The 25,015-nt window shown below is 42.6% G+C and overlaps 13 protein-coding genes across 15 annotated transcripts; 6 read left to right on the forward strand and 7 right to left on the reverse strand.

The window, feature by feature from the left end:
• Nucleotides 1-1,230: 1,230 nt before the first annotated feature.
• LOC111601677 lies at nt 1,231-1,884 on the reverse strand. Its single transcript, XM_023318376.2, has 2 exons — nt 1,828-1,884; nt 1,231-1,773 (listed from the first exon to the last, which is right to left on the reverse strand). The coding sequence occupies exons 1-2, from the start codon at nt 1,882-1,884 to the stop codon at nt 1,231-1,233; spliced, it is 600 nt and encodes a 199-aa protein (XP_023174144.2).
• A 2,337-nt stretch (nt 1,885-4,221) lies between these two features.
• LOC111601727 lies at nt 4,222-4,467 on the forward strand. The gene is made up of 2 exons (XM_023318450.2): nt 4,222-4,239; nt 4,303-4,467. Exons 1-2 carry the CDS (start codon nt 4,222-4,224, stop codon nt 4,465-4,467), a joined length of 183 nt encoding a protein of 60 aa, XP_023174218.2.
• An 867-nt stretch (nt 4,468-5,334) lies between these two features.
• LOC111601740 lies at nt 5,335-5,814 on the reverse strand. The gene is made up of 2 exons (XM_023318464.2): nt 5,695-5,814; nt 5,335-5,617 (listed from the first exon to the last, which is right to left on the reverse strand). Exons 1-2 carry the CDS (start codon nt 5,710-5,712, stop codon nt 5,447-5,449), a joined length of 189 nt encoding a protein of 62 aa, XP_023174232.2. The 5' UTR covers nt 5,713-5,814; the 3' UTR covers nt 5,335-5,446.
• Nucleotides 5,815-6,501: 687 nt separating this feature from the next.
• LOC111601655 (ubiquitin thioesterase OTU1) lies at nt 6,502-7,935 on the forward strand. The gene has a single exon (XM_023318338.2). It carries the CDS (start codon nt 6,855-6,857, stop codon nt 7,917-7,919), a length of 1,065 nt encoding a protein of 354 aa, XP_023174106.2. The 5' UTR covers nt 6,502-6,854; the 3' UTR covers nt 7,920-7,935.
• LOC111601660 (protein Asterix) lies at nt 7,930-8,706 on the reverse strand. Its single transcript, XM_023318344.2, has 3 exons — nt 8,454-8,706; nt 8,314-8,394; nt 7,930-8,260 (listed from the first exon to the last, which is right to left on the reverse strand). The coding sequence occupies exons 1-3, from the start codon at nt 8,607-8,609 to the stop codon at nt 8,171-8,173; spliced, it is 327 nt and encodes a 108-aa protein (XP_023174112.1). The 5' UTR covers nt 8,610-8,706; the 3' UTR covers nt 7,930-8,170.
• A 55-nt stretch (nt 8,707-8,761) lies between these two features.
• On the forward strand, nt 8,762-15,512 carry LOC111601652 (pentatricopeptide repeat-containing protein 1, mitochondrial). The gene is made up of 3 exons (XM_023318333.2): nt 8,762-10,721; nt 10,784-11,086; nt 15,438-15,512. Exons 1-2 carry the CDS (start codon nt 8,856-8,858, stop codon nt 11,075-11,077), a joined length of 2,160 nt encoding a protein of 719 aa, XP_023174101.2. The 5' UTR covers nt 8,762-8,855; the 3' UTR covers nt 11,078-11,086; nt 15,438-15,512.
• LOC111601658 (EKC/KEOPS complex subunit TP53RK) lies at nt 11,105-11,888 on the reverse strand. The gene has a single exon (XM_023318342.2). It carries the CDS (start codon nt 11,807-11,809, stop codon nt 11,135-11,137), a length of 675 nt encoding a protein of 224 aa, XP_023174110.1. The 5' UTR covers nt 11,810-11,888; the 3' UTR covers nt 11,105-11,134.
• LOC111601659 (charged multivesicular body protein 2b-B) lies at nt 11,944-12,686 on the forward strand. Its single transcript, XM_023318343.2, has one exon. The coding sequence runs from the start codon at nt 12,041-12,043 to the stop codon at nt 12,677-12,679; it is 639 nt and encodes a 212-aa protein (XP_023174111.1). The 5' UTR covers nt 11,944-12,040; the 3' UTR covers nt 12,680-12,686.
• Nucleotides 12,807-14,044, reverse strand: LOC111601657 (dehydrogenase/reductase SDR family member 4). Its single transcript, XM_023318341.2, has 3 exons — nt 13,641-14,044; nt 13,173-13,575; nt 12,807-13,117 (listed from the first exon to the last, which is right to left on the reverse strand). Exons 1-3 carry the CDS (start codon nt 13,910-13,912, stop codon nt 12,812-12,814), a joined length of 981 nt encoding a protein of 326 aa, XP_023174109.2. The 5' UTR covers nt 13,913-14,044; the 3' UTR covers nt 12,807-12,811.
• On the forward strand, nt 14,588-16,574 carry LOC111601656 (ganglioside-induced differentiation-associated protein 1). 2 transcript variants are annotated; one of them, XM_023318340.2, is made up of 5 exons: nt 14,588-14,896; nt 15,438-15,630; nt 15,692-15,874; nt 15,945-16,412; nt 16,493-16,574. In XM_023318340.2, exons 1-5 carry the CDS (start codon nt 14,774-14,776, stop codon nt 16,504-16,506), a joined length of 981 nt encoding a protein of 326 aa, XP_023174108.1. In that variant the 5' UTR covers nt 14,588-14,773; the 3' UTR covers nt 16,507-16,574. The 2 variants fall into 2 exon arrangements, with proteins under 2 accessions (XP_023174108.1, XP_023174107.1); XM_023318339.2 differs by lacking the exon at nt 16,493-16,574 and having other exon boundaries at nt 15,945-16,447.
• On the reverse strand, nt 16,532-18,420 carry LOC111601654 (fat storage-inducing transmembrane protein). Its single transcript, XM_023318335.2, has 2 exons — nt 17,620-18,420; nt 16,532-17,558 (listed from the first exon to the last, which is right to left on the reverse strand). The coding sequence occupies exons 1-2, from the start codon at nt 18,137-18,139 to the stop codon at nt 16,819-16,821; spliced, it is 1,260 nt and encodes a 419-aa protein (XP_023174103.1). The 5' UTR covers nt 18,140-18,420; the 3' UTR covers nt 16,532-16,818.
• Nucleotides 18,421-18,548: 128 nt separating this feature from the next.
• Nucleotides 18,549-22,387, forward strand: LOC111601649 (alanine--tRNA ligase, mitochondrial). The gene is made up of 12 exons (XM_023318331.2): nt 18,549-18,805; nt 18,869-19,042; nt 19,104-19,249; nt 19,307-19,516; nt 19,579-19,723; nt 19,782-19,921; nt 19,980-20,953; nt 21,012-21,168; nt 21,226-21,511; nt 21,572-21,792; nt 21,845-22,046; nt 22,104-22,387. Exons 1-12 carry the CDS (start codon nt 18,638-18,640, stop codon nt 22,308-22,310), a joined length of 3,030 nt encoding a protein of 1,009 aa, XP_023174099.2. The 5' UTR covers nt 18,549-18,637; the 3' UTR covers nt 22,311-22,387.
• LOC111601650 (flap endonuclease GEN) lies at nt 22,319-24,975 on the reverse strand. Of its 2 annotated transcripts, XM_023318332.2 has the most exons (5): nt 24,709-24,975; nt 24,338-24,653; nt 23,993-24,282; nt 23,773-23,940; nt 22,319-23,719 (listed from the first exon to the last, which is right to left on the reverse strand). In XM_023318332.2, exons 1-5 carry the CDS (start codon nt 24,864-24,866, stop codon nt 22,393-22,395), a joined length of 2,259 nt encoding a protein of 752 aa, XP_023174100.2. In that variant the 5' UTR covers nt 24,867-24,975; the 3' UTR covers nt 22,319-22,392. The 2 variants fall into 2 exon arrangements, with proteins under 2 accessions (XP_023174100.2, XP_030079031.1); XM_030223171.1 differs by lacking the exon at nt 24,709-24,975 and having other exon boundaries at nt 24,340-24,531.
• Between the last annotated feature and the right edge of the window lie 40 nt (nt 24,976-25,015).

Consider the following 25,015-nt stretch of genomic DNA (forward strand, 5'->3'; position numbering starts at 1 on the left):
GCCGACGGGCCGGCAGGCAGCATCATAAAAGTTGATGAGTCGTGGATACATAATGCATGAGCTTGACCACAAAGATGACCACAGACCAGGCACATTGCAGTTGCCAACAGGTTTCAAGGTCAAGCGGCCGCAGACAAATTAACATTGAAACTGCAGTCTGTTACATGGCTGGCCAACCGGTTGGCTTCTTACATTTGGCAGTTGCGACACATGCAGCAGGCATTAACAACAACAGAAAAGGGGAATAAAAACAACAATGCAATGACATTGAATTGTAAAGGCAGGCGATAAAAAACCCAAAGACAAAAGTGGAATAAAACAGTTCAGCAAAAAGAAGAAAAAGTCCAGCAAAAGTAAATAAATGTAAGCCGCTGTCGGATGTGCGATGCATGTGCAATTTGTTTGTGCAAAAAATAACAAGAGCAACACTGACAACACACAGATTACGTATACGCAGCGTCTGCCAATGTCCATATCAATGGTCAGCGTTTGGTAGCTGCTGCTGCTGCTGCTGCTTCTTCTTCCGGTGCTGTAAAAGACATTGACATTTTGCGCTCTACATTGTTGTCGCCCGTTTAATGCCTTTTATTTTCAACTTCTTTTTGTACTTTTCCTCCTCTTTTTTTATATTTTACCATGCCCAACGCCGCATTACGTCACTTTCACTGTACTTTGCGGCTTAAGACCCGCCCAGCCCGCCTTCTGTTTACCATGTTACCGCTGCTGCTGCTGCTGTCGTCGTTGAGCGTTGTTTGTACTTGTTATTTGTTGGTACAAACAAGCGAATTGCAATAAAAATACTCGCGCTTTAATTTATGGCTGCCTGCGTGCGACTCTCTTTGGGCTATGATTTATCTGAGACATTTTCGGGTTCGCGCTTGCGTTTGCTTGCCCCGATTTCTGTTTTTCTGCTTGCCTCGCATAATTCATGGGCGTTTACTGTGTCTTTTTAGTTCAAGTTCATCAGCTCATTTCAGATATCTTCTGTGCAATGTTCACGCATGTGCGACCATAAACCAACATCAACTGAATAATGTTTTCAGCTTCCGAATGCTGCGCTTCTTGCATTTGTCATTTCAGGCGGAGACAAATTAACCAAATGATCACAAACAAAGGTCTGGGCCATATTTATAGTATATTTTGCAGCTGCTGTCGGCTTTTTGCTATGCAGATTCAAAAAGGCGACAGCAGCTTGTCATATTCTACATGCTCAATCAGGTGAAGTTTATATCAAAAGTTAAGCTCATTAAAGCCAAGCTCATTGCTGGTTTTCTGATTTTCGCTTGTCTGTTCCGCCTCGGGCGTCTTCTTGCTGACCTTTACTTTGAAATTGATTAATCTGGTTACCTCTTCGTAGACCTGGATTAGCTCGAGCAGCGCAAAGTATCTGCCATCCTTGATGAGCCAAGGCAACACGCTGACATCGAAGCTGCTATTCTCTACGTAGTAGAAGCCCGGCATCAGTGGACACGACATCAGAAATGTGGACGGGATTAGAGACTCGCCGTGGAATTTATCATTTGTCATGTTGCGCAGCATCTCGAGCGACTTGCAGAAGTCCATATTTTTTAATCTAAGCATCTCAAAGGAATTCGGCCCGCCCGGCACATCGTCCAGCCTGCGCACAAAGATCTGAATGAGCAATTTGCCAGGAAAATGAACCAAAACCGTCAAATTGAAGTTGAGCGCATCCGGCTTGCGCACATTGTAGCTGACGATCATGTTGTTGGGCAGAAACGACTTCGAGTAGAATTCATCAATTTGCATATTGAGCTGGAGGTGGCGCGAGCTATTATAAGAGTCTAATTGCCGTCATGTAAAACTTACGCTAAGAGCCTGTGTCGCCATCCAGGCCAATGCCAGAAGTCTTCGATATGAACTCATAACCAAGCAGCTGCGGCAAGCTGCGCGCTCTCCATTTTAGAGTTTCCAAACGACTCGCTTCACTTTCAGTTCAGTCACGCCACGTCGCCTGACCTAATGGATTTGTTTGCAAGCCACGTCGGGGCATATTGGATCCCCCGATGCTTATCAACTCGTTTGTATATTCGGGCTAAACAAAGCTACGAGCGGGGGGCGTATGCGTGATTTGTTTCAGTTTAACAGCTAAATGGTTAGACCCTAATTAGTATGTGCTGAGTCAAGTGTTCTAGGTCGCCAACAGAGCTCATCTGACCCACATATATATATACACATTAACATATATATATATATACATATATATGTATTATATGACCACCATTTATGCTACATCATTTGGGCGCCAAAAGTGAGGTGAATGTTACGCACTTTTATAACTAATTCCCAGACAACTTGCGACAGCTTTACAATCTTCATATGTGATATGTGCGAAATACATGTCTATAGAGAGGGGATCATAAATAAATTGTCAGCTCGAGCCACGCCCTTAATTGAAATGCCCATGGGCACAGAAACGGGTTAAGCAGAGGCTTTGCGCGCACAGACAACTCGACGACAAGACGTGACGTGACGATGACTTGATCAAAAAGCATTCAAACAATGTGTGGGTCTAAGCAAACAAGCTGCAACTGTTAACATTAGCTGAGTCTCATTTGCATAAACAGATAAAACTAAACCGACTTACATATTTTAGCTGTTTTCGTAAATATATATGCCTTGTCATGCTTACTGTCGGCTAATTCATTCTGAAGCTCTTCATTCGTTTCCGCTGCACTGCATTCGTCAATCAGAAAAAAGAAAAATAGTAATTTGAAACGGCATTGACTTTGACTGGCCCCAAATAAAACAAAATTTCGTCAGCTCTCTGGCCAACACCTAGCGTTTATTCTGTTTCGGTTTCCATTTCAATATTTGGCTTATGTGGTCGTAGCGCTTCAATCTCTCAGCTTGATGGCGCTTCTAACAGCCCCAAATATTTATGGATATGTTTTTCCTTTTTATGTTTTCAACTCCAAATTGAATTTAATTGCCTTGTCCATTGATGCGTTTACTCAAGGTGCGAATTATACAAGATCTTGATCGAAGCTCAGATTAGCTACAACATTTGAACCACTCGAGCAGACATATAAGTGTTAATCAATTCATTTCAATTTAAGTGGGCTATGATGTAAGGTCTCTTATCGTATGCATACGAACAAATTCCATTTCCGCATACTGCAGTGTTTGTTCTTAAATAAATAGTAAAAAATAAAAGTCATGCTTTGCAGGCTTTACTCATAGTCAATTAACACTGTAACCTAGCTCTGTTAGAGAGTTCCAGAAGAACTGTTGGAATTTTCTAGAAGTTGAGTTGCAGAAGGTTGTAACAGAGCTCTGTTACAGAGCCTCTGAATTTCTGTTACATAGCAGAGCTCTATAGTCTCTGTTACAGAACTACAGATCATGATCTGTTATGGAACTCTGCTCTCGATCAGTGAAAGATCTCTGTTACAAAACCTCTGAATTACATTGTTACATTGCTCTTTCTCTCAAAAAGATGAGTTCTGTTACAGAGCTGCAAATCATGTCTTTCACAAATCTTTGAAGAGCTCTTGAAGAATCTACTATTGAAGTCTCTTACAGTGATCTGAGACAGAGCTCTGCCTCTATATTTGGATTGACATGACCTTCAGTTCAGCTATGTAAATCTGAAATGCTGAACTGCACAATGTGTGTTCAAAGAGTAGATGAGTTTTTATGAAAAAGTATTTATTTATCCATCAATAATCATGCCGTCGCCTTCAGTTTAGAGTTTATTTGAACACTGACTAAAACTTCTTCAGTGGCACAAACAGCTCACTTGGCTCTGACTCTGGCTCTGACTTAACCAATGCAAACAGTGGCAGGCGTGTCTCGCTGCTCTGTTGTTGTTGTTGCACTGCCTGAAAAATACATGTTTTATTTGCAAAGAGTGCCACAAGCAGGTGCCCAGCAGGGCTCAAAAGTCTTGACTGCGCCACGTTCGACCAATTTGCAATTTGCAATTTTTTATCAGTTTTTCTTTATTTTTATTTATTTTCTTGCCCCTTTTTGTTTTTGTTGACCAGACTCGTTTATTTAAGCGCTTCTGTTTATGTATCGCCAAAACTTGACTGGCAATGTAATATGTGCAGTTTACATACGACATTATCATCGACTGATGGGTTTCTTTTTGTCTTTCATCTTTTTTCGGGCGCCAACGCTTGGGTATAAAAGCCACTGCCACTCTGATCACCAAGTGCAGTCAAATTTTTGGATTAAGCAGCTCTACTGTTAACTACAATGAAGTATATCGCATTGGTGAGTGTTCAAGGCATCTCTCTGATTTCAAGGATAACATGAATACTTATCAACATTTTGCAGGCCCTTTTCGTTTGCCTGCTGGCTGTGGCTCTGGTTGCCGCTGTGCCAGTGGATGAGGCATTGCAGGGCGACAACATCTATGGCCAGGCTGACGATGTGCACAATCCCTACGATCCTCAGGCCATATTCAAGCTGAAGAAACTGAAGAAGCTGCTGTTGGGCTAAGACCAAAAGCCATCCAGCCAACCAGCCACCAAACCTGTTGACTCTAGTCTAAATACATATATAAAACTGGGAACCTGAACCTCTCCGCTTGGAATACATTTAACACTTCGCTTAGAGTTTTAAACACACAAATCAATTGCATACTCAGCCTCTCTGTATACGTAACTAAATAAATGTAATTCTCACAAAAAGCATCAAAATCTCAATTTCTTCTGCTTATACAATTAGTCTTCGTTTGGCGCACTTTCAACAAGGATAAAGACACTGCTAAACACGTTGTCCACATTTGGTTAGCCGCCTAAATACCTGATTAACATTATGTGAATTTTGACTAAATGGCGGGAACAACTTGATTTCTGTTTGTCTTAACGATTTACATGCTTTCAATTTGCTCAAATTGATGTCCTAAAGATATTTTTTATAAATGACTTTAATCAGAGCTAAAGCGATTTCTGGCTAGTTTAGTATATAGCATACATATGTTGATATTAGCCATATATAAACAGTTTGCTGACATTGACCGTTATAATAACTAATTGATAACTGTGAATTGTTGTCATGGCTGTAAATTTTGTTTTTAGCAAATAGAAGCTAATCGAAATGTTAATTTTTCAAGCCTCAATTTATTTAACGAGCAACTTGCGTTTGTCTCAAGTCTTCTTATATATATTTTTATATGCATATATAAATTAAATAAATATATGTATATATATGTATATATTGATTTAATTTAATTTAAATAATTTTTCTTTTCACCACATTTAACTTGTTTGCACTAAAAATCAGATATTTTCAATTTAAGATTTAATATTTTATTTAATTATGTTAAATTTATTATTCAAACCCCTCATTTCTCGACGCCGCCCAACTTGAAGTTCTGTTCATTTAAAAACTATTTTTCCTTGAAAATTCATTTTTTAATATCATTCTTAAAAGCTAAACACAAAATATGCTAAGGTAGTCCGTTTAATGTCGGCGTTTAACCCAGGAAGAGCAGCTTCTTGAGCAGCTTGAGCTTCAGCAGGAAGGACTGATCGTCGGTTGGGCTAATGGGCTCACTGCCAGGTCCTTCAATGCCCTCAGGTATAGCTTCCTCCAAAGGCTTGGCGCTGACGGCCATGAAGCACACAGCTAGGCAAACGAATACGGTCTGTAAAAAGGCAAGCATAATCCACAATTAGTTGAATGTTATATCCATAGCAGCCGAGTGGCCAGTGGGCCACGCACCAAAAGCAAGAATTTCATGGTAATAGAGTTTTAAGTTGTGGACTCCTTGACTGAAAAGTGACGAGTGTTGATTGATGATCTCGCGGTTCGCGTTGACAGACTTGCACTGATCATAGAGACCGTTGTCCACCTATTTATATGAGAGTTTCGAGCCGGTCTGTGCGATGCGGTACGGTGCGGTGTGGTGCGCAAGCGCGATCGTCTTTCATAGATATTAAAACAACACATCGTCACAATGGAAGCTCTAAAATATCTTTGTCGTATCTACGAACAGCGTAGCCCAACAATAAATTTTGTTTAGACTATTAAATGTGATTTTAGTGTACCACGCAAGGCGTTTGGACGCGTGGAAAAATAAAATATAAAGCAAACCGATCTATTTTTTTTTTCTTTTGTTGTAGAGGCCACTTTTGTTGTTATTGGCCCTATTGTTGGACTAGTCGGCTGGCAAATTGCTTTGTTGACTAACATCTAACTGTGGGTTTTCGCTAATATATGTTTCCTTGGTTCTGAGTTCTATTTGATTTGACCATTAGCTAATCGCTAACCCAACTCTCGCTCTCACTAAATAGTTATTAGTGTCTTTATAGTTGGCTTCATTTTGGCAATACATGTTGCCGTTTTCGTTGGAAATTAATATTTCATCACCTAAACGGTCAAAACTAAATTTCACATAGAATAAGCATTAAAAAAGTATTTGCTAAGTTCAAGCATTCGTGAGTCAAGGTTTTAGCAGTCCATTCGTTCTGAAATATTTATCTCACAACTAGGCGGCTTTGACTTTAACGCCTTTTGAAAATAATAATATTTACTCCTAGCAAACATGTAAGTGAGAAAATTTGAAATTCAAATATTTCCCGCTCTTAAAATGCGGTAAGGTATTTTTTAGTACATTTATTTATGGTTACGCGTATCGGTTATCAGTTCATCGATATGGCGACAGTGTGGCATCACTGAGATTCGCGATAACCATAAAATACCTTGTGCTACCCATCTCTTAGTCGCGTTAAACAATAAGCAAAAGAACGATAAAAATAAAAGTTATTAGACAATAAACACTCTTAACCAAATCAGGGCATAAATCCAAAAACTCAAAATTGAGAAATAATAAAATACCAAACATCAAATTTTTCGGCAATCAAACCCCCTAAATCAGAATAATGACTGGATCTTTTAGTGTAAAGCTAAAATCGAAAAAAGGTCAATTCATTGTTAATGACCTAAACGAAAACACAACAATAGCTGAGCTTAAAACAAGGATATGTGAAGCGACGGAAATAAAAGAACCACAGTTGCACGTGCTGGTGGGCTTTCCACCACGGCCGCTGGATCTCAGCGACGAGCAGCAGCGTAATCTACGCTCCATTGGAATCCAAAGTGGCGAGACGCTGATTGTGGAAGAAAAGGTGGTTTCCGTGGTCAACAATTCTGTAACTATGGAGGATGACGAGGCGCTGGCGCGTCGTCTCCAAGCTGAGGAAGATGCAGAGCATCTGCGTCAGGTGACAACAAGCAATACTGAACTGAACGCCATAAGCACTGGCGCTCAGACCAGCAACAGCGAGAGCGAGCACGCAACAGTGGCCGCACCCGCGGAAGCTGGACCCAATGGCGACTTCAATGGTATTCTATTGAAGAAGGTTGTGCCAGCGGATAACTCATGTCTCTTTACAAGCATACGCTTCGTGTTGAATGGCAAAGTAGATAACGAAGGCAGCGAAATGATGCGCCACATAATCGCGCAGGAGGTAGCCGCCGATACGCAGCAATACAATGATGCCGTCCTAGGAAAATCGAACGCAGAGTACTGTGCCTGGATACAAAAGGCGGACTCGTGGGGCGGTGCCATTGAAGTATCGATACTATCCAATTATTATGGAATAGAAATCGATGTCGTTGATATACAAAATGCCATTATTAACCGTTTTGGTGAAGATAAGAACTTTGGCTTGCGAGTGTTCCTACTCTTCGATGGCATACACTATGATCCACTTTACATGGAGATATCACAAAGCGCCTCCCCAGCTACCATCTTCCCCGTGGAAGAGCTGGGCGTTTATCAGCAAGCTGAGCAACTAGCGAACGAAGCAAAATCCTCACGACAATTTACAAATGTCGATAAGTTCAATCTTCGTTGCTTACAATGTGATCTACTGCTTGTGGGCCAGGCACAGGCCCAACAGCACGCCAAGGCTACGGGTCATGCGAACTTTGGAGAAATTTAATACGTACTGATTTTTGGTACCATTTATATTTTGGCTTTTATTCTGTTTGCCTATTACATACTCACCACGTAGAGTTTCACTGCTAGACCCAACTACTTACATTTGAAAAAAATATCTTTAGCTAAATTTATTACAAACTTCCGTGGATAATTTATTAAAAACTTTCTACACACCCAATTGTCATTTGAGTTTTTGGAGAATAATAAAGTTTCATTCATTTAACTAGCAGCAACTAAATTGTGTACTCTGTATTACGATGCCCAGGGTGGCGTCATAGCAGCTGGATTTTGCAGATATGACATGACCACAGCACTTACACTCAACATAAAGGAAGATAGCACCTAGAAATTTTTCATTAGTATAGCAAACTCAATCTTGTAACCTCTCCACTCACCTGTTTGGCATCGTCACTGGCGCGTGAGCTGGAAAAGCTGATGCAAGAACAGTACAGTGCAAACCAGGCACACCATTTGAGCTGTGGAGGAAGCACATTGTAAATATTTATGTTAATATAAATTAAGACGAGTAATTTACCTTCATCATCAGACCACACATAGAGAAAATCATTCCCAGAATATTCATATAGTCAGGCATCATGTCCTCATTGGCACCACCACTTTGTCCTTGGTTCTTAGGTGCCTTGTAGCGATTGATTTTTTCTTTTCTACGTGGATCAACGGAATAACTCATCTTCAGTATAATTTAATTCACGTCGGGCAAATTAGGTGAAAAAAAACCAAAATTTTATTGAGCAGTGCTAAGGGAATGTTAACGTTGCCACATCGATTCAAAACAGCTGTTTGTTATTCACATGCAATCGAACATAATGTGATTGGCATTGCTTGTTCGTCTACTTAGCAGAAAACGTTCACCGGCATGCACATTTAAAAAATTTATTAAATTACATAAAATTCAAAGAAAATTACCAAACAAAAAATGGCATTGCGTTTTTTTAGCTTAACGCATATATGCCGCATGCAGCAACGTACACCGAAACACTGCTTACATCTAAACAAAATACTTGAGTTACAGTCAAGACTCCCCGTCTTGCAATGGGGACAAAGCTCTTTGCTACACGTGCGTATTACGGATCAGGATGCCGGCCTGCAGATAAAAAGGGAGGCCAACAGACCGACAAATCCTTTTCAAGATAAAATTTTAGATGAGGACCCCAGAAGGCAGACACATGAGCGCCCTCCGCGAAACAAGTTTAAAAGCTCCGATCGCTTAAAAAAGGACACTGTAAAGCAAGAAAAAGTAGAAAAGCCACAAAAGGAAACGGTGTCTAATTTTGGAGATCCAGATACATTTGGTGATGCTAAGTTCAGCACTACCCAACCAGAAGATCCCGGCGACACACAAGAGGAAGAATTTATTAGCAAACCCACACGCCACTCACGAAAGCTTCGCACCAAAGAATATGCACGCCTAATAAAGGAGCACCTAATAGCGCATCGTATCAATGATGCCATTGCTGTGATGGAGGTGCGCATGTTGCGAGAGGATCGTGTGAAGCCAGAGAATTACATTTACAATTTGCTAATCAGCGGCTGCGCCAAGGCGGGCTACACACGAAAAGCATTCAATCTGTACACCAAAATGCGTCAACGCGGTCTTAAGGTCACCGGCGGAACCTACACTTCCCTCTTCAATGCATGCGCCAATGCTCCCACTCAGATTGATGGCTTGGGCAAGGCGAGACAGTTGCGCGAGAATATGTTGGAGAAGGGCTACGAACCTAATTTGAAGAACTACAATGCGATGATCAAGGCTTACGGCCGCTGTGGCGACATAGACACTGCTTATATGTTGGCCGACGAGATGGTCGAGCGTCAGCTACCGTTAAACGCGGAGAGTTTTAATTTTCTACTGCAAGCCTGTGCTAGCGATGAGAAAAATGGCTTCCGTCATGCTTTGCTCACTTGGCATAAGATGCTGCAGCGTGGTATAAGTCCAGATTACTACAGCTTCCATACTATGCTGCGGTGTGTCCGGGATTGTGGTTTTGGCGATCTTGAGTCCATGCAACAGGTACTCGAGCAAATTGCCCCAGCTGTAGCAAGCAGACAACTGCCATCAGGAAAGCAAGAGGAGTTGGAATCAACGGCAGTGGACAGCTTAGCTATTCCACCTACGTCTGCGGAAGTTAATCAGTTAGAATTGTCTACACAACCCACGGAACAACTAGAGCTGCCTAATCTGCTGCTTCCACGCCCACAGTTAGGCAGTTTAGTTGCCTTGGCTGAAGTGACGCGTCCTCATGAGCGTTTTCTACTATTGGGCGGTATTACTGGCTATCTAGAACTGATGAAGGCTCACCAAATAACGCCAAACATTGAATTCTTTACTACCATGTTGGATGTTGTTCCTCCTACCAATGCAGCAGAGAAACAAGTGCTAAGCTTTGTGCGCAAGATTGGCCTCAAGGCAGACATTGACTTCTTTAACATACTCATCAAAAAGCGATCATTGCGTTTCGATTACGAGAGCGCCCGCGAAGTGTTGACTATGATACGCACGGCTGGCTTGCAGCCGGACATCGTGACCTATGGCGTTCTAGCACTGGGTTGTCGCACCCAGGAGCAGGCGCGTGAGCTCCTACAGCAGATGCAAGCAGCAGGTATACGTATGAATATGCCTATACTGGGGGCTATGCTACGACAAGGCTGTGCACAGAAATCCTTTGCTTACATCAACGAAATCATGCAGCTATGTCTAGAGGAGGCCATACAGCCAAACGAATCCTTTCTGCGGCATTTACATAACTTTCACAGAGGTTGTGCCAGAGCCATAGATGCTAGGGTAATTTATAAACAGATGTCCAACGAATGAATACACACGTAATAACTGGCTTCTATTTACAGCACCCCTCAACAAAAACTGAAGGCTTTAAGAAGGGGCACTCAAAGTTCTGTGATAAGTATCGTTTGTTTTACGAGGAGCATGGCCTGACCGGCTTGAAGCTGGAAGATGCTATTGCCAAGCTGAAACCACGTGCGTACGCACAGTACAATGAAACTCCAATCACTGGCTTAGAGCCAGCGAAGCATGAGCAAGTAAAGCGAAAAACCAAGTTACGCAAATATATTAAGAAAATCAAAATTGATGAGTTGCAGGATGGTCCGCGGCTATCAGACCCAATCAAAAGATTAGAATAATCATTAAATGTAAGTTTAATAATTTTTTAATTAAGTATTCGTTAAATATAGATGATGTTAACCAATCATTGTGCGTTTGCGTCCCCGGGCACGCACTTCCTCAAACTTTGCCAATACGGCTTCCTCTTCCTTGCCGCACTCCTGTCGATATGCTGCCAGGATATGCTCAAATAGATAAGGTTGCTCACTGTGTGTGCTCAAGAGAGCTCGTTCCAATACATATAGATCCACACCCTTATCTTCTGTTGCCTGATTATAGTGACTTAATCCAAAATCGATGAATATAACATCATAGTCAGTCAAATTTGGATTGATTAAAATATTTGATGTTGTCAGGTCTCCATGTATTATATTGTTGGCATGCATTTTGCCAATGATGCTTCCGATCCGTGTGCACAGCACTTCCAACAACTGCTTCGCCTCATCTGCATCCGACTCGGCGACTGTTTTCTGTATGAAATGTTTTGCTGTCTGCGCTTTGCCAAAGTACTCCATATATAGTTTGTGCGTGTTTAAGTCGGAGTGAAGAATGCGCGGTGCAAGGATGCCAGCAGCCAGGCAACGGCCAGCTGCCTTCACTTCGGCCTTCATGCGTTGCCGCGTTATTTGTGTGTCCAAGTCTGGATGACGATATTTTTTAACAAAACGCTCCTTTATCAGACACGATTCACCTTTGAACTCGCCAATGTACAGACGACCTTCAGCGCCTTGCTTCAGTATTTCTAATGTCATGCTTAAGATGTAACAAAAATAAAGACGCCGGCAAATGCAAAACGCAATTTCCAGATATCCAAATGAATTGCCATTCACAAACATTGCAGTCATTCACACCGCTAAACTGACAGCTGACAAAGAAACAGCTGTCTCTATTTTGATATTTACACTCACCAATCGCCAGTTTCAGTAGTGATTCATCTTTTTGAAAATCTCTACCTTTTTGGCCATAAAATTTAGAAAAATAAAATGTTCAACAATATATTTGGCAAAAAACCAACCGTAAAGGAGCAGCAACGTGAAAATGATCGCAGCCTGCGTAAAGCAACACGCGACATTGAGCGAGAGCGTCGAAAACTGGAAGAGGAGGAGAAGAAACTAGAAGCTGAGATCAAGCGCAATGCAGCCGCTGGAAACAATGATGCGTGCCGTATTCTAGCCAAACAACTGATAGAGATTCGCAAACAAAAATCACGCAGTTATGCCGCTGCCGGCAAAATTCAGTCCATAGGCTACCAGAATAAGAACATGGGCGCAAATATAGCATTAGGCGAGGCAATGGGCACCACAGCGCAGACGATGGCTACAATGAACAAGGTAATGCGCCCAGAGGCAATTGCAGGCACAGTGCGTGACTTCCAGCAAGCGAATATGCGCATGGAGATGACAGATGAAATGATCAACGATACGCTAGACGACATGTTGAACGAGTCTGGTGATGAGGAGGAATCCAATGATGTGGTCAACAAGGTGCTTGACGAAATTGGCATAGAAATCTCTGGAAAAATGGCCAGCATACCAGCCACAGGGTCTGGCGAGTTCGAGACTAGTGGCAAACGCACCGAAAAAGATATAGCGGATCAGTTGGCTAAGCTGAGGTCTTCCTAGATATTCCAAACTATATGTTAAATTTTTCTGTGCTTAATCCCTCCCACAACTATATTGGAAGCTTTTTGTACACACATTTGTTATTCATAGGCCATAAGACATAAAAATATAAGTATATACACATGCATCACATTAAAGACGAGCATTCATACCACCAGAGGCAACGACAGATTCGCCTGTTATGTAGCCGGCATCCTCAGAGACAAGGAAAGACACAACGCCAGCCATTTCCTCACTGGTGCCCAGGCGTCCCATGGGAATTTTGCTAAGCGCAGCTTCATTCGCTGCTTCGTTCTCGTACAGCGCTTTCGAGAACTTTGTGCGGATGATACCAGGTGCCAAGCAATTTACACGAATGCCCTCAGGCGCCAGATCCTTGGCCGCTGCCTTGGTCAAACCAATCAACGCCGTCTTGCTTACAGAGTATGCTCCCAACAGCTATACATAAATCGCATTTTTAGATAAAGTCACACTATACGGACAAAGCACTAACCTCAAATGCATCGTAACCAGCAATGGACGAAACAAACACGATGCTGGAGCCCTTTTCCTGTCGCAGATAAGGCAGCGCCTCTTTTGCCAGTAGATAAGAGCTCTTTACATTCACGTCAAAGATCTTGTCCCACACTTTCTCATCGCATTCCAGCACGCCACCCACGGCCGGATTGGTAGCAGCATTGCTAACCAATATGTTAAGCTTACCATATTTGCTGATGGTTTCCTCGAAAAGCTGCTTGCGATCTTGCGCTTCGCTCACGTGGCATTTGAGTCCATGCACATTAAGATTCAGTTTGCGCAGCTCTGCAAGCGCATTGTCCACATTCTTTTGCTTGCGGCTGCTGATGACAACCGCAGCGCCGTCTTCAGCCAAACGTTTGGCAATTGCAAAACCAATGCTGGCAAATTATAAATGTACACATATGTAATTAATACACTATAGGATATAATCATAGATACTTACCCATCTGTGGAGGCGGTAACTACTGCAACTTTACCTGCTAACCGCTTCATTCTGTTGACGTTTGTACTTTGACTGGCACTGCCGCTGGATAACCGTTTGTGGCAAAGATTGTGGCTAACAACTTTGTTACTATTGATATTATGTTGATTAAAATTTCTAATCGATGTTGCGTTTTGCGTGCTATTTTGGACTTTGCCTCCAGACAAAACGGCGGCAGCGGTCAAATTGAGCTTTGGCGCCTTGTGAGCCAATTGCTTGCCAAGATGCAGCATATTTTCGAAAATTTCTTAACGTGATGTGAGTTGACAATGAGTACGAAATTGATTTTCCGAACTTTAGTTATTTTCAGCGAGTCCTATACGATCAAAATAAGCAGTTCCAATTGGAACTTGTTTTGTTTATTGCCGCTGTTGTCATTCACCACGAAATCAAAAGCTTTTACTGAGCGCGCTTTTTGAATTACAGCCGTGATTATGTTTCCTATTTTTTTACTTCACTAAGAATTGTAAGTTTCTTAATACAGTATTTTCTATTCACACAAATTGTTAGTATGTTTGTTTTTTTTTTTTGCAAATATATTAATAAATATCGTAATATATACAACATAACATGTTTGCCACCGTTTGGTTCGCAGACCTCAATTATTAGATAAGAGATGTTGAAATGAAAATCTTGACAACTTAAACAAACACTAGCCGTACGCATTATATATGATCGCAATTTCGTAACACGATAAATAAAGATAAATATGAAGAGGCAGAAAAACAAGTACCAACCGTCACACTGAAAGTGAATAAGAATCGTTGACGAATAATCGCCACCTCAGCATCTCAAATCATATTCAGAAATAAACGCAACAACAAATATAAATGTTTACTCTCAGCGGAAAGTGCAAATTAATCGCTGGCCGCGAAGCTGCTCCGGCTTTAGTTGTTGTTTCATTACTTTACTCCATACACAGCCCCAGTCGAAAAGCGTACTTTTGGCAGTTAGTCGCTCCGTGTTGTTCCTACTGTGCAAGCCGCTTTTTCTCAGAGCTCTGAAACGGGGTCTACGGCACGCGGCTAACGGTTTTCGTTTTCGCATAGCATGTGATATAACCAAATAATTTGAATTCACAAGATTAACACAAGATGAACAACCAGGCAAACGAAATAGCACCTGCTGAGCCCGCACCACAGGATTTCAAGCCACCTGTATTTAACGATAACAAGCTCGTGCTTTACTTTCATCCATACAACTTCTACTCGCAAAAAGTTAGTTGACAATGTAAATCATGTGATTTTTGAGAGAGAAAAATTAACTGAATACGTTACAGAGCACGCAATTTGTGCGCTTCAAATTGTGTCCATCAAATGGCGCGAAATTAGAAAATTAATCGTAGTAATTGTCATTATTGCTCAATGCTATATAGATAGCTGTGGCTAGGCAGACGTTTTTCATAAAGTTTCCCACTCACCCCCCTAGTCTGTTTAAAGTGCAATCGTGCTTGACGGGGGCGTAAGAATAATATATAATATAATACATTTCAGACTCTCAGCACAAATCGTTTTTAATTGAATACGGATTTTCGTTCAATAAATAATATTATTTAACTGTTTACCTTGATGCAGGTGCTAATGAAGCATATGAAACAACGTCGAGCTTTAAATAAACACAACTGGAGAAAAGTTCAAATAGTACAACAAATAATTAGACAGCTTATTGTGATTAGTATAAAACACATATATATTCGATGTATATTATTCGTAGACTTGCGGTTAGCTAAACTTAAAATATTTCTCATTTTATTTATAGGTTTTGCTGGTGCTTTATGAGAAAAACATTGACTTCACACCCTACGTAGTCGATCTGTGCAATGGCGAACAGTATTCCAGTTGGTTCCTAAATCTGAATCCGAAAGGCGATGTGCCTGTGCTGCAGGATGGTGCCTTCATCATACCCAACTCGCCGCAGATTATCAATTATGTGGAGACGAAGTTTAGAGGAGGTAACTGATTCACTCTCGGCTAAATTTAATATTTCTAAACTCACAATACTCTCCTTTACAGACCGTCATCCGACGCTAAAGCCGTATAGACCAGATTCACTGGATTATGATAGAATGATCACATTTGAACGTGCCTTCACACGCCTGCCTATTGGCGCACTCAGTCTGGGCTCCTTTATCCACGACGATCTTAAGTTGTCGCCCAAGGCTCCTTTCATTGGTCCCGTGCGGCAATCTTGCCTGAGTGAGCAGTATAAATGTGCAAAAGAGCTGTTTCTATTTAATAATTCGCATGGTGTCTTATTATCCCGCAGAGAACAATGATAAGGTAATGGACTTACTTCGTCGATCCATGGACGAGGTGGACTCGAATGGCTGCTCAAGTGCATTGAAGCAGAAGCTAGATATTCAAGTGCGTCGCAGAAATCTTGTTGCCTCACGAACAGAATTTCAGCGCGTGCTCGATGCCGTTCGCAATGTGTTGCTCTTTGTTGAGCAGGAGCTATCAAAACAAACGCCACGCAAGGAGTGGCTCACGGGTGATGAGCTCACACTAGCTGACGTCAGTTTAGGTCTGCTGCTGCAGCGGCTTAATCAGCTGGGCTTCGAGAACTATTATTGGGGCTACGGCAAGCTTCCGCAGGTGGAGGGCTTCTTTTTGAGGTTCAAGCAGCGGCCCTCGTACCACAAACTGATGCCCAGCAGCAATTTTGAAATACTGAAGGAGATGTGGAGTATGACGCCTGCCAATTACAAGCTGGGAGCTACCGCCGGTTTCTTGGGTATGGCCATGTTCGCTGCCTTTGCGCATAAGTAGGCGGCAAGATGTTTGTTAACAATCGTTTTATTGTTATTGTTAAAGTTGGGCACATATAAACACAAACAAAAGAACGCTTAAGTCTACCTGGTAACAATGCAAGCAAGATGCGGAAGGCAGAAACAGTGAGCGAGAGAGAATGAGTGAGAGAGCGGATCGTCGAGACCCCTATGAACTATGAACAGCGCACCGCGGTAAAGTGCGAGCCTCAAAATTACTGATACCATTGTACATTCGTGTTTATAAAAATCATTTGGTTTTAAGTTCTATTTGGTACAAAAGATTTCGCTAGCCACTACCGGTTAAAATGATTTCCCTACCCAATATAATTCAATTCCTGTTTTCTGTTGCTGGGTCATATAAGCCTGGGTTTAGCTTTCCACGCCTGCTTGCTGCTGTTCCCGCTTCAACTGATCTGTTTGCAGCATGCTGGCTGCTGCAGTGGCTGCCTTAGCATTCGTGAATAATGGCATGCCCATGAAAGTGGGTATCTGCTGCTGCTGTTGCGACGGCGAAGTTCCCAGTCTGCCACTACCATTGGGGTTTGTTTTCTGGCCACTGGCAGACGACTGACTGCTGCTAGCTGGCGTGCAGGTGTGTAAATGCGTTGGTCGCCTCAAAGGAAAGTTCTCGCGCTGGTAGTAGAAAAGGCCATTACCGGGAGCCTCAGGCAATAATCCATTAGTTGGATACCAAAAGCGATACGTAAAGTACCACGTCAAAATGGCAATAATGCCGCTTATGACTTTCTCGATCATGCGATGATAGTAAAGCATTGTGCCCACTAACATTATGTCCCATAGCAGCTGCAGACCGGCCATGCCAATGAACAAAGTTCGAATGATGGGAGTCAGTCGCGTGTAGAGAAACTGCAGACTGCGTATTTGCTCGTCGTTCAGACCGCGCAACGGATTGCTGCTTGATTTCTCCGATACGCTTCGATTGTGCAACTCATTGCGTAGATGCTCTTTAATGGTCTCCCACTTGATGATGGGACGCGCCTCCTCGATCAGCACCAGACTTGAGTGTATTAAAATAAACGCATGACCAGAGATGTCAAAGCCCTGCCATAAATGTCCGGCTTTCAGGCAACTGGATTTGCTCGGGAAGCCTACAAGCAATAAAGCAATAAAGCAATAATAATTTAAATATTCTGTATGCATTATTCTTACCCTTGGTGGTGCAGCGACCATATGAGGTTTCTACTATATTGAAGAGCTTTGTCCAGAAGAACCAGAAGAACGTTGCTATCACAATGCGTGGAAAGTGATGCCTCAACATGCGCTTCATGTCGCCGCAAGTAATTATGTAGGCGGAGAGCACCGCAAAGGGCACTGCGAATAGAAGGGTCCAGCCCCAGCCCACTTTGACAAAGTACAAGTTGAACAAATTGTCGGAGCGGGCAAAATATGTCTTGGGAAATGGCAAGAAATCGCCTATGAGCGAGATAATAAATAAACTTCCCAAATATAAAGCTACTTTGAGGTCGGTATTGAAAAATATTGTCTTTTTGCACAGATGTATGACTCCCATGACTAGAATCTCTCGTATGCTGGTGGGCGCCGCAGTTGGACGTGTGCCCCGCGCCTCAGCTCGTGTTATATCGGGACCACCAGGTCGAAAGTTCATATTGGAACCGCTCGGTTGACCAGTGCCAACATTTGGACGTAGTGGACGCCGCTTTGTTGCCATTTTGACACGGAGATTTTGTTTACTTCGTTGGGTCAGATGATATTTGCACTTTGGCAATGTATTTTATACTACGTCGTCTTATTGTTGCCGTTTTTGGTTATGGAAAAAAGTTAGGCAAAAAGTGAAAGCGGATTCAAATCGAAAGTGTCAAAGTTCAAATTGCATTATACTTAATACACTATAATTTGGTTGCACCAAACAGTCAGAAATATAAAAACTTTAATGAATTTTTCATTATTTTTTCACATAGCACGCGTTTATTTTTGTTGTCCCTTTATTCTTGTTCGTTGCATACTTTAATCAAAATATGCAGCTGTTGCTTCAGCCAAAAAATAGAACAGTTCCATGCATTCACATGCGAATGGTAACACGTTCACATGCGAACACTAATTCTGATCAGCTGTAGACGAGTCTGATCTGATTCGGTTGTTTAATTACCGGCTCAGCTGCTGGGTCCACATTGCTCTCGCATGTAATTAAGACTGCAATTAATTTGGCATGTACAACTCGGCCAAAAAGCTACAGCGTGTGCTCACCGCACGCGAAATACGGAAAACATTCATCGATTACTTTACCGTCAATCATGAACACAAATTTGTGCGCTCTAGTCCGGTTGTGCCGTTCTGCGATCCCACCGTCGCATTTGTCAATGCAGGCATGAACCAGGTAAATATCAAACATTAATAATTTTATTAATCCATTGTGCATTAATCAGACTCTTTCGCTTAGTTCAAATCCATTTTTCTGGGCACAGCTGAAGCATCGTACAAACGCGTCGTAAATTCTCAAAAGTGTGTACGAGTCGGTGGCAAGCACAATGACTTATCGGTTGTGGGTCAGGATGGATACCATCACACGTTCTTCGAGATGCTAGGCAACTGGTCATTCGGTGATTACTTTAAGGTGAATACCATTACATCTATAAGCTAGCGTTATAAATTTAAAAGTTACAAATTTCTTGCAGCGTGAAGCTTGTGCAATGGCATTGGAGTTGCTGCGCGGCCCCTATAACATTGATCCTTCGCGTTTGTATGTTACCTACTTTGCCGGCGATAAGGTGCTTGGAATACCAGCCGACTTGGAGTGCTTTGAAATTTGGAGGAGTTTGGGGTATGTAATAATTGATTACATAATGCATAAAGAAATTTGATCACTTTTACCTAATAGATTTCCGGCTGCACGTATCTTGCCTTTCGGTTGCAAAGATAACTTTTGGGAAATGGGCACAACTGGTCCTTGTGGACCCTGCACTGAAATACATATAGACCACAGACCTGGTTCGGGTCCTGCAAGTGTGGAGCAACGCGCAAAGCTAGTGAATGCGGGCCGTGCAGACCTCACAGAGCTATGGAATTTGGTGTTTATACAGTACAACCGGTTAGTGGCAAATCTAGTGCAATGAGAAATTTAATATTTAATCGAATACCTGATATGTGTAGCAATGCAGATGGAAGTATAACACAGCTGCCCGCTCAGCACGTGGACACAGGCATGGGCTTTGAGCGTTTAGCTGCGTTGCTTCAAAACAAATCCTCCAATTACGACACGGATCTCTTCACGCCGCTGTTTGATGGCATACATAGCGTAAGTTTATATTGAAGTACTTAAGTAAACTCAAATTAACACATTGTTTCTTAATTAGCTTTCTAAAGCACCTTTATATGGCGGCAGTTTTCCAAATGATCAGAACGCGGCTCTGCTTGACACGAGCTACAGAATTCTGGCCGATCACGCACGAATGATTACAGCTTGCTTAGCTGATGGCATGCTACCGGATCAGAAGTTAGTTGTAGATACCACTCCGTTATTTGTTTCATAACTATACATTTTCTATACGTAGTCAGAAATTACGTCGCGTCCTACGAAAAGCGCTCAGCATCTCGGAACAGGTGTTTGCACATGACAAACTTCTGTCACAGTTGGTGCCCATTGTGGTTGAGACTCTGGGAGAAGCTTATCCGGAAATGTCGAGCAAACAGCAGGCTGTTATCGAACTAATTGCCCATGAACAAGAGGTCTACAAAAATCTGCGTGAGAGCTCTTCTAAGGCTTTTGCTGAGGTGCTAACTGAGTTTCCCAATCTGGATGACATTGATCTGATGGAATGTCCTGGTTTCGTTCCCGCCTATCGAGAATTTCAAGTGCAACGCTCAAATTTTCCTAACAACACGATACCAGGTGAATTCCTATACAAGCTAACAGACACCTATGGCCTGACCGAGGAGAGCTTTCTGAAGCTAGCCGAGCTAGAGAATATGAACTGTGATTTGGAGCGTTATCGTGCTGAATTAGCTCTGGCAAAGCTTAAAACCAAAGAACCACAGAATAGCAGAGGCGACTTCGATCTGGCCCGTCAGGAGCGCATCGCAGACGCACAAGTTCAACTCACTAAGCGACTGGCATCCACTGATAACAGTTACAAGTATATATACAGCTATGATGAAAAAAATGAATGCTATGCGATTCCCATGCTCAAAAGTTACGTGCTGGGCATGCTACAGGATGAGACAGAGGTGTCACGCATTCGCCCAGAGGAGTCATTCGATTCGCTCTCAATTGTAACATCTGCTAGTAATTTCTATTTCGAATCTGGTGGCCAACAATCGGATCTTGGTAAACTGTTAGTGCGGAATAATCTAAAGCCAGAGGAACCTCATAAGTTGGATGTGGTTGGCGTAAAGCATCTCAACGACTGCGTCGTACATATTTGCCGCTTGACTACAGCTATCGATGACTTTCAGCTGGCTGTTGGGGATGAGGTGCAGCTTGAAGTAGATGCCAAGCAACGCCAGTTGAATACGTGCCATCACACAGGTTGGTACTAAAAATAAACATGGAACTGAGTTGTTGAAGTTAACACACCCTTTTATAGCTACCCATCTGCTGAATGCCGCCATACGATCTCTCTTCAACAAGGTGACATATCAGGTTTCCAGCGCGGTTAGTAGTGAGCAGTGTAAACTGGAGCTGGGACTCTTGGGAAAGCGCATAAGCAGAGCTGATGTGCAGCACATTGAGGATCTGATCAAGTGAGATTCGCTTCAATATTATTTCATACACCTATTAACCTAACTTCCCGTGATAAGCCGCACGATCTGTTCCGCCACGCCCGTCCAAGTGCATCAGCTTAGCGCAGCCGAAGTGCTGCAGCAAAACGACATAACTATGGTGCCAGGTGAAGTTTATCCCGAGCAGGGACTACGTCTTATTCATGTGCAATGCCCAGAGCTAAATCTGAGCTCAAAGGAACTCTGCTGTGGCACGCATGTAACCAACACGAAGGAGTTGTCTTGCTTTTGCATTGTTAATCTCAAGCAAACCAATAGAGCCCGCTATGCCTTCTCAGCTGTAGCTGGCCAAGCTGCAGAGAATGTAAGTTTGTCCAAGCATTCTATTCAACTACTCCAATTAATATTTCCTCTTCTCGGATAGGTTCTAAAAACAGCAGCACTGCTCCGTCATCGTGTGGATGTGCTGGAAAATCAGTTTCAAACGGACAAGCTGACAAATGCCACGGAAACTGAGCTGCAGACCATACGCCACAACATGCTGCACTCGGACATAAAGCTGCCCTACGCTTTCAAGATGGACACGTTCGATCGCATCAATGAAATGCTACGTAGACTTAAGGAAACATCGCGCACAACCCTTAAGTAGGTGTATCGAAAGACTATCTTAGACGGAAACTAATTATTGTTGTTACAGAGAGTTTGTGGAAGTGGAAATGCGAAATCTACTACTCGAAAAGCCGCTTGACACGCATCCCTACATCCTTCACTTTATAAGCAGCTCGGCGCTGGTTGAGGAGATTCCCTTGCAACGTGCCACAAAATTATGCACAGATCGTCCCATTCTGGTTGTTAGCATGTGTGATAACATAGTCAAAGCGCGCTGTTGTGTGCCGCAGGTATATCCAGTAATCTCATTTGAATACAGCTTTATTGTCTAATATCCATCTTTGCAGAACTGCATTAGCAAGCAATTTAATGCGTCGCTTTGGCTGCAATCCTTTGCAGAAACATTTAATGGCCAAGTGTCTGCACCTAAGGGTCAAAATGCCGAAATCGTTTGTAACATGAAAGGCCGCAAAGTTAATACACAGTTCGAAGAACAATTGGAGCAGGCGATGAGCAATGCTCAACTTTATGCCAAACGTTATTTGGAGTTCTAATTTGTCACAGAACAAAGGCCAGCTTTAAGTTTGCTATTGTTAGCGAGAATATATTGCAGACTATTGATGTACATAAAAAAATCTATTCGCTGTCACTGATTACCACCAAATCTTGATCCGAGTGTATCAAACTGGACTCCATCAATTGCTCAAACGCATCGGTACCTTCAACACTTTGATTAAAGAAATAACTGACATTTGCTGTTGACTTGATAGATGGCAGTTGTTGCGTACTTTTCGGTTCGCTGGTAGTGGACAGCCGATGCTGCTGTTTAAAACGATCCACGGGAGTTCGGACCAGATGTGGCACTTTTTGTAGATCCCCTTTGACCAACAGATCAAAACTGTCGTCTAAAGAGTAGCGTTTAGCCAATGGCATACTCTCAGTCTTCATAGAGATGTCACGGCGCTTTTGAACCAGCAAATCTACATCATCCATCAGTAAGCCTTGCTGGTGTGACTCATCATCCTTGTGCAAGCTCAGCTGCGCTAAGCGAAGGCTTAAATCCTCCGCCAACGGTTCATAGTGGAGCTGATATCCCTCGTGCTTCGTCACCGCAGGCGCTGCTTGTGGATTAGAAACGATGCCTTTGATAATGTCGGACATATCGAATTCGCCATCACTCTCCAAATCAGAAGGCAAATGCTTGTTAAGAGGTGTGGAACATTGGTTTGCCAACTGACGAGAGGGCTTAATTGGTGTATTCTCTTTCTGTTTAAGGAATTGCTGCATTGTTTTTTGTCCATATGTTGGTATATTACTTGGCATCTTCTTTTTAACACGCTTGGGTTTCGTGATAATTTCTGCAGTTACTGCTGCCAAGTCCGAGAGATTTTCAACGGCACTGAGCGGCGCATCTGAGTTAGTTTTCTTTTTGCGTGTAGCTGCCTTTTTAGGTGGTTTCTCCTTGGATTTCAGAAAGGCAGATACCAAATCTGGATAGGCAGCCTGCAACATGTCCAATGGCTCAATTGTGTAATAGAGTTCCTCAACACCCTTTGGATGATCCAGTTTGAATTCTTCAATTTGATCATGTGGTATAAGTCCCTTGAAGCAGCCGCGAGTGTCTTCCCAACGTAATTCCAGGCTGGCAATTCCCTTCACGGTGCGCTTCTTGATAATCTCTTGTGGCTTGACCAGGTTCAGGGCTTCGTTTGGCTGCTGCACCTGCCAGCGGGTCAGCAAAGGGAAAAACTTTTGAAAGCAATAGATTTCTGGCCATTGCAGAAGGTGACCAATTTGTTTGATGAATTTGACAATATTAGGCTGTCGCCAGTCAAGCTTCAAATTGGGAAGTTTTTCAGGCTGAGACAGAAACTCTGATATGATCTCTTCATTCGGAAAGGCTACATCTAGTAAAGCCTTTTTACGCAATGTCAGCTCCGCCTTGATAGAGAGTCGCTGTTCTCTGAGGAGAATAGGAAATTAAGTTTATGGCACTCGACTGAGCAGCTTACTCACTTCCATAAGCTTTCATCACAGCCGCGATGCGTGCGACAAACGCCACAGCCACTTTTTGTATGGCTTTGTGTACGCCCAATATGTCCACAGTTACTACAAATGGATTTGTCGTCCACACGCAATTCCAGTGCGTTGTATTTATCCGTCTCGAAACGCCAGTTGCGTAATCTGAATAAGAAACTTCTTATAGAAATCATATGTAAACTGGGAAATTATTTACCTATCCAATATATCCGACTCCTTGTAATAGTTAAACAGCTTTAGTACGCCATCTTTTCCTATGCCCCCTATGCCATCGGGACAATAATCGCAACCGCATAGCAAAGCCATAACAATTACTTTATTTTGCCCGAAATCAATGCGATTGCAAATTTCTTGCATATCATAAATATCTACTGCACCACCAGCTGCTGCCTGAGCACCTTGCGTGGACACTGAAAAGTTTCGATAGACACGCACCGCACCATACGCGAAGCAGTCGGAGTCCTGGCTAATGACACCATCAACTAACTAGGATGGAAGAGGATTATTAATTTAAACACGCAAAGTAAACAAGTGGACTCACACCGTGCTTGTTAAGAAAAGCACAATATGCTTCAGCTTCTCCTGGTCCTTGAACGCATTGTATGCCCATGGACAGCAATAGATTTTCGCATTGCTTGAGTACATGATTGAAACGTGTGCGTCCTTTGTCGCTTTTGGCTACTGCTTGTGTGGGCGCCGCGGCATCCTTATCCTTATCCTTGGGCCGCACACCACGAAATTGCATCTCATTGCGTTTAGCTATTACCTGACTTTTAAGTTTGGGAGCGACTCCTTCCAATACAAACACTGGCGTCACCTGTTCCCAGATGAGGTAACACGTTCGAAAGAAGAGATTCCTGTGATACGCGTTTAGTAAATGGATATATTAATTAATCATTTTCTAGAACTTACTTCAAATGATGCCGTGGATGCACAAAATAGTCGACAACATTAAGACTTTCGCAAACCCATCCAGCCAGATCTATAGCCACCTTCTTGCCGCGTAGTTCGCATATTGGTTTGCGATCTGCATATGGTGTTAAAATGCTCCATAATTCTTTAACGCCCATTAATTTATTAAATACAAATTGAGCGCGATAATTTTAAAAGAAGAGAACAGCATGACTGTGCGCGAGCAGCTGAATGGCAAATATTTGACAGTCACACTTACTCACACTCGTATTGTTTTGACATTTGCACATGTCCATTTGACTGTCAG

Source organism: Drosophila hydei, unplaced genomic scaffold, assembly GCF_003285905.1.
Source record: "Drosophila hydei strain 15085-1641.00,03,60 unplaced genomic scaffold, DhydRS2 tig00000001-arrow-pilon, whole genome shotgun sequence".
Taxonomy (NCBI): Eukaryota; Metazoa; Arthropoda; class Insecta; order Diptera; family Drosophilidae; genus Drosophila; species Drosophila hydei.

Bases quoted from the DNA above. Each gene is read 5' to 3' on its own strand.
- LOC111601658 (XM_023318342.2), bottom strand. From the start codon at position 11,809: ATGACATTAGAAATACTGAAGCAAGGCGCTGAAGGTCGTCTGTACATT.
- LOC111601649 (XM_023318331.2), top strand. From the start codon at position 18,638: ATGTACAACTCGGCCAAAAAGCTACAGCGTGTGCTCACCGCACGCGAA. The intron at 19,043-19,103 runs GTGAATACCATT...AATTTCTTGCAG, and splicing joins CATTCGGTGATTACTTTAAG to CGTGAAGCTTGTGCAATGGC. The intron at 21,512-21,571 runs GTAAGTTTGTCC...CTTCTCGGATAG, and splicing joins CTGGCCAAGCTGCAGAGAAT to GTTCTAAAAACAGCAGCACT.
- LOC111601655 (XM_023318338.2), top strand. From the start codon at position 6,855: ATGACTGGATCTTTTAGTGTAAAGCTAAAATCGAAAAAAGGTCAATTC.
- LOC111601659 (XM_023318343.2), top strand. From the start codon at position 12,041: ATGTTCAACAATATATTTGGCAAAAAACCAACCGTAAAGGAGCAGCAA.
- LOC111601650 (XM_023318332.2), bottom strand. From the start codon at position 24,866: ATGGGCGTTAAAGAATTATGGAGCATTTTAACACCATATGCAGATCGC. The intron at 24,283-24,337 runs GTGAGTCCACTT...CTTCCATCCTAG, and splicing joins CTTTTCTTAACAAGCACGGT to TTAGTTGATGGTGTCATTAG. The intron at 23,941-23,992 runs GTAAATAATTTC...TTTCTTATTCAG, and splicing joins GAGTCGGATATATTGGATAG to ATTACGCAACTGGCGTTTCG.
- LOC111601652 (XM_023318333.2), top strand. From the start codon at position 8,856: ATGGCATTGCGTTTTTTTAGCTTAACGCATATATGCCGCATGCAGCAA. The intron at 10,722-10,783 runs GTAATTTATAAA...TTCTATTTACAG, and splicing joins CCAGAGCCATAGATGCTAGG to CACCCCTCAACAAAAACTGA.
- LOC111601677 (XM_023318376.2), bottom strand. From the start codon at position 1,884: ATGAGTTCATATCGAAGACTTCTGGCATTGGCCTGGATGGCGACACAG. The intron at 1,774-1,827 runs GTAAGTTTTACA...CGCCACCTCCAG, and splicing joins TGGCGACACAGGCTCTTAGC to CTCAATATGCAAATTGATGA.
- LOC111601654 (XM_023318335.2), bottom strand. From the start codon at position 18,139: ATGGCAACAAAGCGGCGTCCACTACGTCCAAATGTTGGCACTGGTCAA. The intron at 17,559-17,619 runs GTAAGAATAATG...TATTGCTTGTAG, and splicing joins TGGTCGCTGCACCACCAAGG to GCTTCCCGAGCAAATCCAGT.
- LOC111601656 (XM_023318339.2), top strand. From the start codon at position 14,774: ATGAACAACCAGGCAAACGAAATAGCACCTGCTGAGCCCGCACCACAG. The intron at 15,631-15,691 runs GTAACTGATTCA...TCTCCTTTACAG, and splicing joins GGAGACGAAGTTTAGAGGAG to ACCGTCATCCGACGCTAAAG. The intron at 15,875-15,944 runs GTGAGCAGTATA...ATTATCCCGCAG, and splicing joins CGTGCGGCAATCTTGCCTGA to AGAACAATGATAAGGTAATG.
- LOC111601660 (XM_023318344.2), bottom strand. From the start codon at position 8,609: ATGAGTTATTCCGTTGATCCACGTAGAAAAGAAAAAATCAATCGCTAC. The intron at 8,395-8,453 runs GTAAATTACTCG...CTTCCTCCACAG, and splicing joins TGTGTGGTCTGATGATGAAG to CTCAAATGGTGTGCCTGGTT. The intron at 8,261-8,313 runs GTGAGTGGAGAG...AAAAATTTCTAG, and splicing joins CCAGTGACGATGCCAAACAG to GTGCTATCTTCCTTTATGTT.
- LOC111601657 (XM_023318341.2), bottom strand. From the start codon at position 13,912: ATGCTGCATCTTGGCAAGCAATTGGCTCACAAGGCGCCAAAGCTCAAT. The intron at 13,576-13,640 runs GTAAGTATCTAT...ATAATTTGCCAG, and splicing joins GTTACCGCCTCCACAGATGG to CATTGGTTTTGCAATTGCCA. The intron at 13,118-13,172 runs GTTAGTGCTTTG...ATTTATGTATAG, and splicing joins CTGGTTACGATGCATTTGAG to CTGTTGGGAGCATACTCTGT.